The sequence below is a fragment of the Bombus vancouverensis genome, chromosome 1, assembly GCF_051014615.1.
Source record: "Bombus vancouverensis nearcticus chromosome 1, iyBomVanc1_principal, whole genome shotgun sequence".
In the NCBI taxonomy this organism is placed as follows: Eukaryota; Metazoa; Arthropoda; class Insecta; order Hymenoptera; family Apidae; genus Bombus; species Bombus vancouverensis.
Window position 1 is genome coordinate 21124658 of NC_134911.1, and position 18242 is coordinate 21142899.

Below are 18242 nucleotides of genomic sequence, written 5' to 3' on the forward strand. Positions count from 1 at the left end.
ATTAATATTAATAATAATTGTTCTTATTGAAGTTTATCATATAGCAGAGCGAACGATTTCTTTGACATTATGATATGTTACGATAATTTAGATAAATATCTAAATTAGAAAGTGGGCGGAGCAGCCAGCTACGCTCGTTAAGACCCAGAACTGAGGACAACGCGTCGCGAGTTCGAATCCTCGGCAAGAAGAACTTTTAATAAAAGGGACGGAAAAACCAATTAGAAAATGATTATAATTATCACTGATAGATAATTTGACAATTAATCAATATTTACATAGGTAAAATCTCTCTGTTCCTTGCTTCGGCTACGTTAGTTTACAATTTGAATTTGGCGCTAGCTAGTTCATGTAGTGTTCATGTAGAGGACGTACACAACGATTTACAGTTACTTACGTCTCCATTTCGTTGCACAGCTGCAGCAGTTTAGTATACATTCTGCAGTGTATAATGAGTATAGTCGGTGTACCCGTAGTTACGATAAATATAAATATTAATTTATTTAATATAAAAATTGTGAAAATACAATATAAATTTACGTCGTAAACAGTTTTCTTAAGTGAGAAAACATGGGACGCCGTTCGATAAATACCACAAAAAGTGGAAAATATATGAATCCTACCGATCAAGCACGTAAGTTGATAACATAACAAAGAAATTTACTTAAAAATCATAAATTTAATAATTATTATAACTTATTATAACAAATTTGTTGCAGGTAAAGAGGCACGTAAAAAAGAATTAAAGAAAAATAAAAAACAACGGCAGTTAGTACGCGCTGCCGTTCTAAAGGGCAAAGATCCGGCTCAGATTATCGAAGAAATGGAAAAAATAGATCAAATGGGTAAGTAAAATATTTGATAGTTAACATTTTTATGAATTGTTAACTATTGTTTTGTTATATATTATACATTTATGAAGGTTAATTTATATATTTATGAAAATATTTATATATTTATTATTTATTATATATTTATATATTTATGTTTTAATTTTCAGAATATAATGTTATGCAGCCACCACCGCTTAATGAGAAAGTGCTGAAAGACAAAAGAAAGAAATTGAAGGAGACCTTGGATCGTGTCTTGAAAATGTATGTAAGTATTAATTTTTAAGTAAGTATTAATTATTAATATTAAATCAATGGTGATAGTTAACATATTGTAAAATATTACATATTTATTTTTGGTTCTTTACAGGCAAAGGATGATCAGGAAAAGTGGGCAGAGTTAAAAGAACAATTGATACAATATGAACGTAGAAGAATAGATCTCGTTTCATATTTTGAAGCTGTACGACATGCACAACAAGTACAAGTTGATGAAATTCCATTACCATCAGCTGCTAATGACATATCTCGAATGTACTCAGGTAATTACTTATTCTGGTGTTTATTATTATGGTATTATCTACAATTTCATTCACTTCATGTACATATTTTATAATCTTATATCTTTATAGGTTCTTTAACTTCACAAATACCTTTGCCGGATATGCCGCAACCACCAGCGCATATGTATCCGCCCCATCCACATTACATACCACAGCATCATCCGCTTATGAACATACCAATACCACCAAGTATTTTAAAAAAGACAAGTGCATATGCAACATCTCCTTCTATACCTACACTAGCACCTAATAAAGAATCACCCGGTGTCCCACCTTTTCCACCGCCGGATCTATCAAGTGACGATGAAGATATGTCTGACAAGGTTAGTATTTCAATTTGTTCTAAATCAGTTAATACATTATTACTTTAGAAATACGAATATTATATGATCATGAAATTATTTATAGACTAAAGAATCAGTACCAAAATCGAGAACAATTCGATTTGCAGACGACAAAGAAGATAATAAACAAGAATCAGACGGTAAAGATAAGGACGGTGACAAAGAGAAGGAAAAAGAAAGAGACATAGCTAAAGTAAAACCAACTACTCTACAACAGAAAATGTTAGCTATGGCAGGGCAAGATATTGATCAGTTTATGCGTGAAATGGAAGTTGTTCATAAAAAGCGTGAAACTGAACGAGCTCAAGATTTAAATGCTCGATTGTCACTACTGGAAGCAGAAAATGAATCTAATTCAAAGTCTAATAATAAATCTGGCAATAATAAAACAGAAGTAGAAGATCTAGAACCTCCAGGGGCATCAGACCATTCATCAAACCATAATCAACATACATCACATTCTCATTCTCAACATACACAACCACACACAATGCCACCTATGGGATTGCCGCCGCCTCCTTTAATGTATAGACCTCCACCACCACCTTTACATTTAAGGATGCCACCGCCCCCACCGCCCCGTATTGGACTTCGATTACCTCCTGGTAAGAATAATACACACTATTTAATAATTTGTCAATATAAATATTGTAATAAATAATGAATAAATGGTAATGAATAAATTGATAATCATTACTTTGTTTGTGATTATAGGCCCACCACCAGGAATGCCGAGGATGTTGAGACCTGGTCCACCAAGTATGCCAAGAATGCCTCCTCCACAAATGCAAATGCCAAATCTATCAAATATGACAAATATAGGAAATCCTCAAATGCAGACACAATCTGCAACAGGATCACAACCTAAAACACCTAATGTACTTTCTGCTGCACCACAATTAATTAATCGAAAAGATAAAGACGGTAAAAGCACTACAACTATCGAAGCAAAACCACAAATTAGGAATTTAGCAGCTGATGTTACAAGATTTTTACCTACCTCTCTTCGTGTGAAAAGGGATGATAAAAGGAAACCAAGTATTTTGTCAAGACTTTCAGAAAGGATACCAGAAACGCAACCAATGCGAACTACTCAACCTAAAACAAAAGATGATGCATATATGCAATTTATGCAAGAAATGGAAGGATTACTTTAAATTTGTAATACTGTGTATAATAGAACTTTACTTGAATAGCAAAAAATTAAATCTTGAAGAATACGTTGTGATTACTATTACTATAATATATTGCTATAAAATATTACTATTAGCATAATATAGACATATTTTTTTATTTTTAGTCCTTAATATTTATAAATTTCAAGTGCCTTTATTTCTGCGTAAATTTATATGAACTGAATTTGTTCAGAAGTGTAGCTAAAAGATCTCAAACAAAAAGATGTTTTATTGAATATTGTACTTTCTAGTAATTAATTTTAACAATTAGTAATTAAAAGTTGTTCAAATTTTGCATTCAATATTACAGTATCAACGGTAACTTGTACTTTTCCTACTTAAATTTGTAAAAAATTGTTTTTTACGCAATACATGACGAAAATTTGCTCTATTATTTAATTTTAACGAATTAACAGAATAGACAATGATGTTGTAAAAATTTGTTTTCATTAAAATTATGAAATCGCGAACTATTATTAAGGCATGCGCTTAATAATCCATATGACAGACTTGTTCTTGCTATTTCCGACAATAGTAAACGTCATTTCCTAGTTTCCAGTCAAGCATGATCATATAAACAAGTCTCGACATTCGCTAGTTTAAAATACCAAATATGTTGTTAAAATAAATTAAGTTTTCGTAATAACTAACTAGTGTCTGCAATCATTTCAAGGCAAGAAAAGTCATTGTCAACTGGATTATTAAGAAAATAATAAATAGCCATACATAAAGCATTCCCTCTTGCTGTGACAAGGGAAGGATCAGCACCTATATGCAAATTTAGAAATGTAAGAGACCTACGTGTATTATAATATTTAATTATATTATGTATACTGTAATTTTGTATAATAAATATATATAGTTATGTGTAATTTTGTTTTGTGTTATTATTCTACTTTATACATACCTTTTCTTAAAAGAAAATACCATGCAAATCTTTTTGCTAAAAAAATATTTGACTGTAATTAATTTACATCATATAGAACGTAACTCATGTCACGTAATATAAATGACATAGTATAGAGTGGCAGTGGAGTTAATGTAACGCCATGTATTATTCCCTTGTGAGGGAATTCGCCTGGCAACTGGCAACAGTGATTACGCCAACCCTGTTTCCTACTTCTCTGTAACGAGATAGGAAGTCATTCCTTAGTTTTGTGACTACGTTGTAAAGGTATCTAAATATTATTAGTGTTTCATAAAAATTAATTCTACCCTACGTTCCAGAGTTAAATGTATTGTAAAAAAGTATTTTTATGTTCTGAAACTAATTATATTTGAAGTGATTTATCTTGGACTCAAAACATGTATCCAAGAAATAGACAAAGCCAAGGCTATCCCAATAGTAAGTAGCTTTAAATAATTTTACAGTAAATTTGTAATTGTTTTCCTTGATATTTTAATGTAGTGGATATATTTTTTTGTTCATTATTTATAATAGTTAAAGGTATGTATATGGCTGTAGTAGAAGAAAATCGATACCTATATACCGGTTCATAAAGAATGGCGTTCTACAATGAATATTTTGACATAATTTTACCTTATACTTCCTCAATGATGCTAAAAATGATGTTCTAAAATAATTTTTATAATTTATTTTGATTTTTTAAAATATGCTCATATATGAAAAAGAATTTTTTCGTTTAACATGTTAATTTGAACTCGAATAATGTAAAATTTGTATACATAGGTAGTCACAAAATTATTGGCACATACAGAAAGTTAACAGTAATACGAAAAATAAAAAGATGATAAAAGTATTCTCAGCACTTTTTATTTAAAAAATATAGTTTTCTAGTCCTTTAACTAAGAAATCTATGGAAAAAAACAATAAAATTATCATTTGTGGTTATGAAAAAATAATGCGAAACAATTCCAAGAATTAATTGTGATCACAAAATTAGCAACACATGTTATTAAACTTAATAATTTTGTATAATAATAATTAGAATTTTTATTTGGCGAGATATCCTTTTTGTTTTATCACCTCCCCAAGGAGGATATTAATTGATTGTTATAATGTTTTATACTGAATTTATAAGGCAGTATTTGGGTACTTGAATTGTTTTTCATAGAATGTTACATGTGTGTCATTAATTTTATAACCTGAATAAGTGCAAGGAATAGTTACATTTTGTCTTGTCAAAAACTATACTAATAATTTCATTGCTCTTTATATAATATTCATAATTCAAAGACTAAATATCACATTTTTTAAATAAAGAGTGCTGAATGTACTTTTATTATTATTATTTTTTTTTTTTATTTAAAATTTCACATTCACAATTTGTCCAATTTGGACATTTGGTAGAATTTTCTATCTGTTTGATTATCATGTGGGTGGCTACCCCCAATGGGGTACTATCTTCGTGTTTGTTAAGATATATCCTTTGTGAGATCTGCTGGGTGTTTCCTTTTTAGTCTTCTTTCTATGGTTGTGTTGAACGTTTCCACTGCAGTCGGTTTGGGTACGTTGCTATTCTTTCTCTATACCTTCTTGCGAATCTGCTAATCTCTTCCTTGACCGTTGGTATTCCAAGGTCTTTCCATATGTCCTCGTTTCTAACGTACCATGGGGCATTTACAATTGATCTAAGAATTTTAGCTTGGATTGTCTCTATTTTGCTTATATGGCTCATTGCTGTTGTTCCCAAAAGTGGTATTCCGTACGTCCAAATTGGTTTTATGATCGTTTTGTATATCTTTAGTTTGTTTTTATGCTTAGTTTGGATTTTCGACTTGTTAACCAATACATTTGTCTCCTTGCTAATTGTATTTTGTCTATTATAGATTTAATATGCTGTGTCCATGTGAATCGTGTATCTAAGTGAAGTCCTAGGTATTTGACTTGCCTTGTTTGTATTATGTGCGTGCCGTTCAGTATAATGTTTGGAGGTATCTGTTTAACTTGAAGCCACTTTTCTATTTTTGTGATATGTTCTTGTAGTGATGTGACTGCTGTCAGTGTGCCTGACTAGTACCGCTGTGTCGTCCGAGAATGTCAGTATCTTGCTATTAGTAGTTGTTGGTATGTTGGCCGTGTATAGTGTGTATAGAATTGGTCCTAAGATGCTTCCTTGCGGAACCCCTGCCTTGATGTCTTTAACTTCAGAGTATGTGTCTTTAATTTTTACTACGAAGGTTCTGCTGCTTAAGTAGGATTTAATTAAATGGTATATCTGCTCCGGGGATTGTTTTCTGATTGATTGAAGTAGACTTTCGTGGTTTATATTGTCAAATGCTTTCTCGATGTCCATAAAGAGGGCTGTACAGTATTGTTTGTTTTCTAATGCTAGAATTATTTCATTTGTAAGTCTGTGCATTTGCTCTATCGTGGAGTGTTTGTTTCTGAATCCAAATTGGTGATCTGATATGGTAATTTTTCCTTCTCTATTATTGGTTTTAAGCGGGCGTAAATTATTTTTTCTAGTATTTTGGAAAACACGGGAAGTAGTGATATTGGTCTATAAGATGTTGTTTGGTGTGGGTCTTTGCCTGGTTTAGGTAACATTTACCTTTATTATCGTTTCATTTTTCATATTTCTATAACCTCCTGTATGTGTGAATAACTTTGAGACTCACTGTATTTATTATAAAGCCACGAATGTGTTTTTCTTGATTTTATTATCGCTGATTTCAACAAAAGATACCAATAATTTCATTAATTATGTTTCCAGTGAGAAACCAAAGTAATCCAAATGTACCATATCAAGGTCAAAGCACTGTAAGTTTGCTATTTTAAGAATAATTTTACTGCATAACAATAACTTAAAAAGTATAAGAGAAGCATATGTATATATATATATTTTGAAAACAATAATTTTCCAAGTAAATGATTCATATAATTACATATAGTATAGAAACATACGTAGTATGTAATATGTAAATAAATGAATAACACATTTTCATTATATCAATCGATAAAATCTGTTTAAGTAATTTAGAAATTTATACATGAAAAGATGCAAAACACACATTCACTCAATATTTGTTATCTAAGTATTCCAGAACTTAAAATTCTTTTATTTTTCTATAATTATATTTAATTTGTTTATTGATATAAATTATTTAAATATACTAAAGATGTTAAATATATGATATATTTAATTTTATACATAATACAGTGAAAAAATGTGATGTAAAGTAATCTAATATCTTAAGTAATTTAAATTAGTATTATTTAGAAATGCATTTTTTGTTTTTACAAAATATAAAATACACATTTGCATTTCTTAAACTTATACATATGTATGTACACAAAAAATATTTCCAGTATAAAAATAATATGGAAGTATTTTTTATATTAATCTAGTACAAATACTAAACTACATTAGATTTTTATGATGTATATAAATACATTACATATATAATACAATGATATTCACTAATATCATTTGATGTACATATACTAGAAATTTACGACAAAATGATTCATAAATACAAGAATAAATATCTGTATAACGTTATTGATCATTCTTTTGATACTTAAAATAAATACATTTAGTACTTTTTAATATACTCAATATCTGATAATTTTGTTCGATCATACTATGAATAGAGTTATGAAATCTAAATAATAATACTAGTAACAATAAAATAAAAATAAAAGCGAAATTGGTTAATTCAAATGAATCATCCTGTTTTTGTCCAAAATAATATATATTAACATGTAAAATTTAAATTCTTTTTTAAATTGAATATTCTTAAATTACTTTTTTTCTAATCTACTTTTTTACAAATATTATTAAGATCATTATCTTTCATAACAAATAACAGCATTTATACAGCATATTATTTTTTTATTTTATGTCATATTAATATAAGAGGAAAGAAATTTTGTGTGTATGTGTGCGTGCGTGCGTGCGTGCGTGCGTGCGTGCGTGCGCGTGTGTGTGTGTGTGTGTGTGAAATATTTTGAATTCATCATAATTAGAATGTGTAATTATTGTTTTCAATATTTCCATTTGTTGTTTTCAATATTTCATCCATTTGCATGTACTAATTAGTGGTCCCTACTTTCCCCTCCCCTGCAATGCAGGAACTAGTAGCTATACAACAATACCGAGGAGGTCTATTCAGCCAGGGGCTAGTTCGTCAGTTACCCCCATAGCGTAGCTTGCCATAGGCCATATTTTTAATAACATACTGAACTGATGTTTACATAACATTTTAGGCTAAACTGTTTGTCACTATTAGTAATTACGCTTTAGGTACAAACTAAAAATAAACTTGTCTTGGTACTACATATGTAGGTTTCTCTGAAATATTATGATTTAATAGTAGATTTAAAATATAAAAATGGCGCATGTAAGTTTTCTGTTTGTTTAAATCTTCATTATTTATTAAATTTTATTTCACTATTAGCTTAAGTGTTTGTTTTCATAAACATGAGCAAATTTTATACACAACATGTTACAAAATTATATTTATTATTGATATAAAGCATATAGTAATGAAACTTTTACTTAGGCTTGAAAATCTTTATTCTTCTTCTTACTCTCCTTTTACTCTCCTTTTTTCTATTTTCTATTTTATGTAAACTCAGTTCAGTTATACATAAGGAAATATAGGCCACAGAAATAATTTGGCTGGTATGAGTTATGGGAGTAGCATTAGACTGCTTTCAAGTGCATATGCGATGCTAGACCTTGGTGGGATAGCACAACCGTACAGGTTCCTTGTGTAGCGGCGACCCACCCTATGTTTTGCAGTACAATCAGCAAGCCAGTTTTCAAGCAACACAACCTCCTCCAAATCAACAAAGTAATTACAAACAAGGAAGTTCACAAAATGCACAACCATTTAAACCACAGCAGCAGCAACAGCAACAACAACCACAAATGCAACAAGTAGCAGCAAGGAATTTGCAACATAGCAAATCTCAGCAACCACAAATGCAACAAGTAGCAGCAAAGAATTTACAGCAAGGGAAACCACAACAACAGCAACAACAATTGCAACAGCAAATTAAACAACCACAACAATCCATTGCCAATTCTTCTCAAAGCCAAGCTCAACCACAGCCTCAATCACAGTCCCAACAACAATCTCAACCACAGCCTCAAACACAATCACAATCACAATTTCAACCTCAAATACAACGGTTGAAACCAATTTTAAAACTACCTCTTCATAATCAGCAACAAAGTGCAATTGCTATGCAAAATAATCCTGTTTCATCTTCTCAACCATTAGTTCCTACTCCAACATCTCCCTTAACAACTAACTCTAATCCTACACCTCCAACAAGTAATAGCACATCTGAAGTAAAGAATGAAAATCAAGTGAGTGAAGATACAGATACTAAAATAGAAGAACAACTTCCAAGATGGAGGCGTAAAGCACCCGGATGTAAGTATTTAAAATAATCATTAAGAAGCAATTTTTATTTCTGTTTTTTTCTAAGTTTATTTAAAACGTTTTTTAACTACATTTGAAATAATTTTGAAATTTATATTGCATAAATTATCTAAATATAGAAACATTATATACATAATGATGACAATCCACTGCGCAAATTTGAAGATTGAAACTATTGCTATGTGCTCTAATAGATTACTATTGAGCTATTGCATATTTATAATCATTGTGAATATTGATATACTGATATATATATATATATATTTATGGAAAAAATTAATAAAATATACTCTTGTTTAATAAATTACATAAAGTTTATACCTTCAGTTAGAGTAAATAAAAGACTAAAACGACTTCGTTTGAATCAACGTCTACGAAAGACATTGCAACCCAAGAATGCAATTATGGTACTAAATGAAATGAAACCTGGAGTCCAGTTCACATTTCCTGAAACTCAAGGACCTATGCCAAACTCCCTGTATCTCGTTCATGCAGAGGTATTTAGAATAATTTAGTGTGTGTGTTTATACATTATAAATACTAAAATCCTAAAATAATTTTTTTTATTAAAAATAGCTTGATGGTAAAACTTATGTTGGACAAGGACTATCTAAACCACTTGCTCGTCAAAATGCTGCTGAAAATGCATTGAAAGCATTATTACTTGAAAAAATGACGGCAGCATCTATGAAAGCACGTATTGATGCTGAGTCAGATGGACAATCAGTTCAGTCTATGGATTCATCTACTATATCAAAAGAGGAAAATAACGAAGAAGGTGTAACACCAATGGATACTACTGTTGATGAAAGTGATGAAATTCCATGGAGCTCTTTGGCTAGTTTTGCATTGTATAAACTTTTCCTTGAATGGCATAATCAAGGAACATCAGTTCCAGTTCCAAGACCAGGATTACCGTCACCTGTTAAAGGAATTAAAAGAGAGATTTCTCATGTTCAAAAAACTCCAGTTCAGAAAGAACTTCCACCTAATGCAACAAACATACACCCTGTAATGTTATTAAATCAAATGAGACCAGGTTTAACATACGTAGAACTTAATCGAGTTGGTAATCCACCAAATACAATGTTTACTCTTGCTGTTGATATTGATGGTATTGAATATTCAGGAACAGGTAATATGATTTCTGTTTTAGTTTAAGCATTTATATCTTTATTTTATACATCAATATAAAAAATGTGTTATATATTATAGCAAATTGTAAACTAATGATTTTATTTTATATGTTTCTTTTATGTTGGATTAAAAATAAATGTATGTTACAGCAAAGAACAAAAAGGATGCCAAGAAAATAGCAGCGAAATCTGCACTCTTTGCTTTGTATGGTTTAAATTATCCAGATGAAGCTTCATCAGTAATGGACCAACCAATAGCTTAAAACATCAATATTACAAACATCAATAATTTTTGTAATATATTATAAAATAATACTATTATATTATAGTATTACTCATACTATTACTCATTTTGCTTTGACTGCTTTAATTCATATATTGCGTGTATATGTAGCATATTACAAAAGACATTCAAAAAATTTGAGAATTGCAATGAGGAAAAAGATTTAAATATATAAACATGTAGAATTCATTTATACATTATTTTTAGTATATCTTATTTTTCGGTCCAACGGCCTTGAAAACAGCCTTAGTTGTTTGACTTACAGAACTAAAATTCATCTAAACAAAAGTTGAACTAAGTCTAAAACTATTTTCTATTATCTTGCTTCATTGCACTTTCTTATTCTTACTTGTCTTCTTTCGCTTCCTAAACTCAATAACAGCAACTACCACCCACAACTGATTCATATATCTCTATTCTTTTCTTCCTTTCTCTATGCAATATCATGTTCCTTCTTTTGAACTTTTATTGGGTTAAGATCACAAATCTTCCCTTTTTTCAATCCCCCACCCTCCTCCGCCGCACATATATATTCTATGTTTCTCATCATATCAAAACCTACGTATTCTATTCTTTCAAATTTCCGCATCTCATCCTAAGTATCAATCTTATTGGCTTCCTTTAATCCCTTTATTAACTAAGTGCTTTGGTATCTTGTCTGTTTTCAAATCTTTATATCTACAGTCAAACTTAGAATTTATTATCCTACTAAATTTAAGAACAATTCTTCTTGAAGTTATACATTCTCATATATTTTCTAAGAATGCATTTTTTCTCGTTTGTACTTAAATACTCCAATCTTTCCTGACTATATTTAAATCTTCTTAGGTATCTCTCTTTACTTATTTTGACATTTGGAAGTTTTTGTTTCCTTCTTTTTTCTGCCTTTATTTCATATTTGATGGTTTTAAAGCCCAAACATACTTTCATCTTTTAATTTTTGATCTCTTCTAATGTTATGTAATCTGCCCGTTTAATCCCAAAATTCACTTTAGGTATTAACTGTATTCTTCTTAATTCATTCCTTCTATCCTCAAATTTTTGCTCCATATGATATTACACTCTTTATTAAATTATCTAATAAACTTATTCTTTCCATATAATCATTCAGGAACAGTTTTTCTCCAATTCCTCAGCCTTATCCTACTGTTAACACTTAGCCTCGCTCGGACAAGCCAACCTAGACGCTGTCCGCCGCCCACTTCTCCAAATATCGAGGACTAATATTCGTTACTTAAGCAAAAAAGTCTAAAAATTATTTAAATGGTCAATTATACTTAGCGGTAATGATTTCATTTAATGATTTCACATATTGTTTATACGAAACATCAAATTATGAGTAAATATTAAAAGCATAAGAAAATATAGATAAAGTTAAAAACATTAAAGATGACTAAAGATAAATAACACGACTTGAACACGAAGTTAAAAATTCATAATACATTTTAATATTCTTTTACAATATGGTATTGTTCGATTATAATTTTATTTAGTCATAACTGATAGCGTAATCTTTTAATTAGTTTTAACACCACTAAATTGGTGTATTTTATTATATACTGTACTTTATAAAAGCAGAAAAAGTTGTACAATTAATTGGGAACAATTCCAGGTAAACAATAACTGATAATAAAAGCGCAATCGCGCTATTCGCGTACTGTAGTGAACTGTGTCGCGATGTTTGGTCGCGATCGTCAATTCGAAGCGTTATCGCGCTGCATGGCACAATCCGATACAGATTATTAAAAACCGCTGGCACTAAAACGGTTAATATGTAATATATCCTTATTTTGTATCTAATGTTTCTCATTGTATTGTATTGTATTCAAATGACATGTTTATGTATCATAATAAATTGACATGTATAAATAAATTTTATGTTTGTCAATATTTATTACGCATTAAAATACAAATTCTCTTCCATTTTCAACGAAATATAAATTTTTATATTTAAATATAAATACTTGATTTGTTATTAGAAAGCTGATTAAACTATAAAATTCATAAATATAAGTAGTTGTTATGGCGACAATTTTCCAAACACTTAGGTTCAAGTACAGTGTCTGCACTAAATTAAAGTACACATATAATATGCAACCACTAAAGATAATTGTTACAGGACCTGTTAGGGTAATATTTCAGTTGTAAAATCTTTATGTAATTACTGTTTTATTATGCAAGAATTTATTGCATTGTTTGTTTCACCTACTATATGTAAAAGTAGTGTTAAATAGAACTTGTAATCAATATGTATATCTATAATGTATACAAAAATACAAATTGAGTTAATTCTAAAATTTCAATTATTTAAAAAATATTTTTTAGAGTGGTAAAACAACAATATCTAATTTTCTTGCCGATGCTACGGAAATACCCTATGATTATCATCCAACTAAAGGTGTTCGAATATTAGAATTTGAAGTACAAAACATAAATGTGAATAACAAGCATATCGCAAAAGATATTGAATTATGGGACTGTAGTGGAGATCATAAGTATATATAAACAGTACTTTATTTATTTAAAAAATAATATAATACGTGTAATGTGCTGCAAAAATATTTCAGATTTGAAAGTTGTTGGCCAGCTATAAGAAAAGATGTGCATGGTGTTATACTTGTATATAATGAAAAATCAAATGAATGTTTGAAAGAAATTCAACAATTATATGATTATTTTATTGATCAAACAAAATTAGATCCAGATAGATGTGCAATTTTCTGTTATGACCCAGAAAAAAGAAATCCAGAAATATCAAAAATTATTTGTGAGTATCTATGACTTATAATATTAATAATCGTAATATTCACAAAAAATTATATATTTTTATTTTATTATAATTTTTTATTTTATATAAACAGCTTCAACATTTATGAAAGTATCCCATGTTAAATGTAATATAGAAAGCGGTGGAAGTAAACTAAAAGCAGATTTTGCATCATTCATAAGTACAATACTTAATAAAATGCATCATTATATAAATCAAGAAGATAAAAATATTTTAAATGAAAACATATTGTTTACAAAATAATATTATTCAATATTATATAGCATAATAAATTTTTATCATCTGTTTTTAGGAATTATATTCAAAAATTTATTTTTGATGCAAGAAAATTATTTATTATTTAATAATTATTGCAAGAAAATCAATTATTATCTTTTTACAAAATATTTATGTATTTTCACATTCCGTGCATTATAATTATAGCATACTTACACGTGAATATTATGTATTATATATAAAAGTTTAGATTTATTATATGACATTATTTTGTTTGCACAATATGTACGCAATATAATCAAATATACTTCCTCTCCCCAAATTTTTATTTCTTAAAACTAATCTTATTCTCTCATACAAATATTTTTTATAATTAAAGACATATTAATCATTTCAATTAATGTGGGAAAAATTACGTTTCAAATTTACCCAAATGTAATTTAGAACTAGCACAACTTATTAAGAATTATATTTTATACAAGCAAAAAATAAGGAATTTAATAGATATTTGCGATCTTATACTAACATAATTTCTGTTAACTTTTTGCTTGGTTGGTTAAAAATGTCATTGATTCGTTCCATGCCCTCTGCACTTGTTCTTCGGTAATGTTATAACTCCATAAACTACATATCACAACATTTGCTTCTTTGATTTGTTCTACATTATTTGGTTGAGCTTGAATTCTTGCTTTTGCATCAGCTTCGGTTAATCCGTTTCTTTCTACTATTCGTCGTATAGCCTATGAATAGAAGAACAAAGAAGTTCTAAATTTTATTAACAAAAAGTACTCTAACATGAAATATTAATCTATAAAATTTAATCTATAAATTAAAAGTTTACCTCTTCTTGTGGAATAATGCATGTCCAGATTTCATGACATTCATGTTGCCATTTAGCTTGAATCAAAACAGCAGCTTCCATTACAATTACATCAAATCCTTTTGCGTTGAAATCATATATTTGTTTCTTTGCTTCTTCTAAAATTATAGGCCAAACAATCTTATTTAGCTTGCTTAATTGCATCTATAAATAGATTTATATTTTTAAATATAAGCCCAAAAATATCAATATTAGGTGCTAGTAATAATATGAAATAAATAAAAGCTTACTTGATCATTAAATACTATATTTCCGAGTGCTCTTCTATCAATAGATCCGTCAGGTTTCAAAATAGTGGGACCAAAATTTTCAACTATCGTATCAAAACACTTTTTGCCAGGTAAATATAAATCATGTGCTATTTTATCACAATTGACAAGTGCGGCACCCAATTTTTGTAGTTTCTCAGCTACAGATGATTTTCCACTTGCTATACCACCAGTCAAGCCAATGATATAAGGTTTTAAAGGTTTATTCCCTATTTGCTAAAAAGTTAATACGATTAAAACCTTTGTATAATCCAATTTAGTATAATACATACAGGAGCTTTAAGTTTTGTTCCCAATAATCGTATTCTTTGATTACTAGAACTGACTTTACTTTCTTCATGTTTTTTATGATTCTCATCATTTATTAATTTCACGACATGAATGTCTAATTTGTTTAAATTATTTTTCTCACGCATTTCATTCACTTTATCTCCACCACGTTTTGTTTCTTCGCTAACTACTATCATCTCAAATGTTGAATCACATTTAGTTGGTCCGTACATATCATTTATAGCCGTAACTTCATATGTTATAGTTGGATCTATGTCTTCTAGAAAGTCTTTGAGATTTAAAATTCTTATAGAGCAAGGTTCTATCAGTTCCCACAATAATTTTGCTGAAAATTTAATTCAGTAGATTAGTTAAAATATTAAGGATTATGCAAGATTTAATTTATAAAGAAACTTTTCATTTATGAGATTCTGTAATAATTTATTAATCAGTAATATATGAATTACATTTCTTACAATTTATATTTATCTGTATACTCTTACCAGACAACATATTTGTATCAGTTACACCAACTGTAAGTTTCTCTGTACAACGCAATGCAGCTTCACTTAATAATATTTTATGTCCATTATGTATTCGATCAAATGTACCACCAAGTACTACATTCTTGTAAGTTTTTTCTTCATTAACACAAGATGTTACACTATCTAAGTTTCCTGAGTTTAGATCATCGGTAAAATTAATAAAACTACAAACCATGGAACTGTTTGCTAAATAACTTTGAATGAATATGTCAGCTTCTCTTTTACTACAAGGTGTATCAAAAATAACTATTTCCACAGGTTTCTTGGTATTTATTACTGATATATTAGGATTTTTCATATTTGTAAGTAACACTCGAACATCAAGTGGAGAAGATATACTAAATGTATTGATATAAATATCGGCAACGATTTGAGCGTAACGACTTATTCGCCAGTGAGGATTTGTAATAATTTGATTATCAAAGAGAAATAGATCCTTTCCTGGAAAATATCGGATATATAAAGTTTTTAATACGTGTTTTTTTATCATCGGTAATAATTTCATCACTCTTGTAGGATTTGTTATAATTAATAAACCGGTATTTGCCATCATGTAACAGAATTTCTAAAACTTTAACCTTATCTTTTGATGATATCTTATTTGAAATGTAACGTATATTGTCGTGCTATGCTCATGCGCGTTTTATTATATTAAACTTTTGCATATCAACTACTTGTAACATATTAAAAAATTCTCTTATCATCAAGAATATAACTGTGTTAGGATATTGTCTTCACATAGTTGCCATGCATATACACGTAATAGTATATAAAGTATTAGTATATAGACGTAATTACAAATGCTCAAACCTGTTACTATCAGTTTTTAAAATTTTGTTATTCAATTTTTAGTTTATTATTGGGTTTGTTACAAATAATAATAGTACATATTTATAATTTTTGAAAGAAATAAGAATTTCTAGTGAAAAAACATTAAGTAATTAATTAACATTAACAAATATTAATCAAAATATTGTATTTCTTATTCATAACCTATATTTGTAATTTATATCATATCATATCATAACTTACATTTTATATATCATATACAAAAATGAATAAAAATAATGATTAATATATATATACATAATATTTAATTAAATTTATAATTCCTTCATATTGGTGGTGTAGAAAAACAGCGCAAGGACTTGTGCGAGGAGAGTTTGTGATGTAAAATTAACCATTGTACTAATTTTATGTGATTATTATTAAATGCCATTTCTAATAAGCTATTGTACCATTTGTCTTCAAAGCCAAATCCACATCCTATGAAAGTAGAAAATATTATGTTTAAAACACCAAATATGTTGGTAAAATAAATTAAGTTTTTGTAATAACTAACCAGTTTTTGCAATCATTTCAAGGCAAGAAAAGTCATCGTCCACTGGATTATTAAGAAAATAATAAATAGCCATACATAAAGCATTCTCTCCTATTGTTGTGACAAGGGAAGGGTCAGCACCTATATGCAAATTTAGAGATGAAAGAGACCTACATGTATTATAATATTTAATTATATTATGTATACTATAATTTTGTTTTGTATTATTATTCTATTTTATACATACCCTTTGCTAACATAAAAGCAATTAAACATTTATGACCTTGGAAACAGACACGGTGGAAAGGTGTTAAACCATAAGGTAGAGATTTTACATTTACCAATTGTGGACAATTTACTATTATATCAATGCATTTTAATGCATAAAATTTGTCATAACATTTCTAAGAAATAATACATATAATTCTATATATTTTATAAATATGACGAATCATAAAATAAAGTTAATAATAAGAACTGAATAAATATGTTTAGAAATATTTTTAATACAGAATTTTATATCTAATATTTTATAGTATAATTCATATTATATAACGATATTTAATAGGTAAGCAATTTACATCAGTCGCATATTCCAAAGCATTTAACATTTCTTTATGACTGATAATACTTTGATGTCTGGCAATTACTCGATTATACGTGTTAAACTTTTGTAATTCTAATAAGTCGTATTTCGACTCATTCGTGATTCTTTTAGAACGATAATCTGCAATTTAAACGCAAAATTTAAGATATTAAAAACATTCTTTTTATCTATAATCTATATACAGAGCTGAATATAATATATAAAAAGGTCTGAATTAATAAGATTTTAATTTACATGGAATTATCAGCTATCAGAAGTTTGAAATTTCAAAATGTATGTACCATGAATGTAATTGAGTATAAAAGAAACAACTACGATAAATCCAGTAGTGGCAATAAATTTAAAAATGTTTGTAATTTCACTTAACATTGTAAAATATTTAAGTAAGATATCGTAAAATGATTCGTTATATTTTAATATGAGGCTCATAGTATCTGTTTCTTTTAAATTATTTCCAATTTCACATGTGTTTCGTGTCAATATTCGAATCGAGAAACCCCTTTTAATCGTACGATCTAGGAACAAGAACAGCAGATAGGAATCTACATATGGCAAACATTTCCCCATAATTGCTCTGAATAACCAATCAGAATAAGCGAGATATGATGCAGGATGTCCTCTTTCAATAAGTAGTCGACACTCCGGAAGTGATTGT

At 28.7% G+C, this 18242-nt stretch overlaps 5 protein-coding genes across 15 annotated transcripts; 3 read left to right on the top strand and 2 right to left on the bottom strand.

Annotated features, from left to right (window-relative positions):
* The first annotated feature begins 399 nt into the window (after positions 1-399).
* Positions 400-3787, top strand: LOC117158705 (uncharacterized). Its single transcript, XM_033337902.2, has 7 exons — positions 400-634; positions 720-845; positions 1001-1098; positions 1201-1372; positions 1463-1716; positions 1802-2342; positions 2452-3787. Exons 1-7 carry the CDS (start codon positions 571-573, stop codon positions 2892-2894), a joined length of 1698 nt encoding a protein of 565 aa, XP_033193793.1. The 5' UTR covers positions 400-570; the 3' UTR covers positions 2895-3787.
* Positions 3788-3963: 176 nt separating this feature from the next.
* Positions 3964-12564, top strand: LOC117158707 (double-stranded RNA-specific editase 1). 11 transcript variants are annotated; one of them, XM_033337907.2, is made up of 6 exons: positions 3964-4257; positions 6590-6636; positions 8726-9263; positions 9600-9769; positions 9849-10407; positions 10559-12564. In XM_033337907.2, the coding sequence occupies exons 1-6, from the start codon at positions 4218-4220 to the stop codon at positions 10669-10671; spliced, it is 1467 nt and encodes a 488-aa protein (XP_033193798.1). In that variant the 5' UTR covers positions 3964-4217; the 3' UTR covers positions 10672-12564. The 11 variants fall into 11 exon arrangements, with proteins under 11 accessions (XP_033193798.1, XP_033193796.1, XP_033193800.1 ...); XM_033337905.2 differs by having other exon boundaries at positions 3965-4257; positions 8624-9263; XM_033337909.2 differs by having other exon boundaries at positions 3966-4257; positions 7951-9263.
* Positions 12565-12580: 16 nt separating this feature from the next.
* On the top strand, positions 12581-13807 carry LOC117158717 (intraflagellar transport protein 22 homolog). Its single transcript, XM_033337934.2, has 4 exons — positions 12581-12821; positions 13017-13186; positions 13259-13458; positions 13553-13807. Exons 1-4 carry the CDS (start codon positions 12714-12716, stop codon positions 13720-13722), a joined length of 648 nt encoding a protein of 215 aa, XP_033193825.1. The 5' UTR covers positions 12581-12713; the 3' UTR covers positions 13723-13807.
* Positions 13808-13832: 25 nt separating this feature from the next.
* Ppat-Dpck (Bifunctional Phosphopantetheine adenylyltransferase - Dephospho-CoA kinase) lies at positions 13833-16430 on the bottom strand. The gene is made up of 5 exons (XM_033337904.2): positions 15618-16430; positions 15117-15460; positions 14806-15060; positions 14537-14719; positions 13833-14435 (listed from the first exon to the last, which is right to left on the bottom strand). The coding sequence occupies exons 1-5, from the start codon at positions 16210-16212 to the stop codon at positions 14232-14234; spliced, it is 1581 nt and encodes a 526-aa protein (XP_033193795.1). The 5' UTR covers positions 16213-16430; the 3' UTR covers positions 13833-14231.
* On the bottom strand, positions 15972-18177 carry LOC117158715 (uncharacterized). Its single transcript, XM_033337931.2, has 6 exons — positions 17869-18177; positions 17562-17707; positions 17228-17384; positions 17002-17121; positions 16692-16925; positions 15972-16100 (listed from the first exon to the last, which is right to left on the bottom strand). The coding sequence occupies exons 1-5, from the start codon at positions 18152-18154 to the stop codon at positions 16774-16776; spliced, it is 861 nt and encodes a 286-aa protein (XP_033193822.1). The 5' UTR covers positions 18155-18177; the 3' UTR covers positions 15972-16100; positions 16692-16773.
* Positions 18178-18242: the final 65 nt, after the last annotated feature.

Coding starts and splice junctions, on each gene's coding strand:
- LOC117158705 (XM_033337902.2), top strand. CDS start 571: ATGGGACGCCGTTCGATAAATACCACAAAAAGTGGAAAATATATGAAT. Junction 846..1,000: donor GGAAAAAATAGATCAAATGG/GTAAGTAAAATA, acceptor TTTAATTTTCAG/AATATAATGTTATGCAGCCA. Junction 1,717..1,801: donor ATGAAGATATGTCTGACAAG/GTTAGTATTTCA, acceptor AATTATTTATAG/ACTAAAGAATCAGTACCAAA.
- LOC117158707 (XM_033337905.2), top strand. CDS start 4,218: ATGTATCCAAGAAATAGACAAAGCCAAGGCTATCCCAATA. Junction 9,770..9,848: donor TGTATCTCGTTCATGCAGAG/GTATTTAGAATA, acceptor TATTAAAAATAG/CTTGATGGTAAAACTTATGT. Junction 10,408..10,558: donor TATTGAATATTCAGGAACAG/GTAATATGATTT, acceptor TGTATGTTACAG/CAAAGAACAAAAAGGATGCC.
- LOC117158717 (XM_033337934.2), top strand. CDS start 12,714: ATGGCGACAATTTTCCAAACACTTAGGTTCAAGTACAGTGTCTGCACT. Junction 13,187..13,258: donor GACTGTAGTGGAGATCATAA/GTATATATAAAC, acceptor AAAATATTTCAG/ATTTGAAAGTTGTTGGCCAG. Junction 13,459..13,552: donor AGAAATATCAAAAATTATTT/GTGAGTATCTAT, acceptor TTATATAAACAG/CTTCAACATTTATGAAAGTA.
- Ppat-Dpck (XM_033337904.2), bottom strand. CDS start 16,212: ATGATGGCAAATACCGGTTTATTAATTATAACAAATCCTACAAGAGTG. Junction 15,061..15,116: donor GAACAAAACTTAAAGCTCCT/GTATGTATTATA, acceptor TTAACTTTTTAG/CAAATAGGGAATAAACCTTT. Junction 14,436..14,536: donor GCATTATTCCACAAGAAGAG/GTAAACTTTTAA, acceptor TTCTATTCATAG/GCTATACGACGAATAGTAGA.
- LOC117158715 (XM_033337931.2), bottom strand. CDS start 18,154: ATGGGGAAATGTTTGCCATATGTAGATTCCTATCTGCTGTTCTTGTTC. Junction 17,708..17,868: donor TATACTCAATTACATTCATG/GTACATACATTT, acceptor TTTAAATTGCAG/ATTATCGTTCTAAAAGAATC. Junction 16,926..17,001: donor TGAAATGATTGCAAAAACTG/GTTAGTTATTAC, acceptor CTACTTTCATAG/GATGTGGATTTGGCTTTGAA.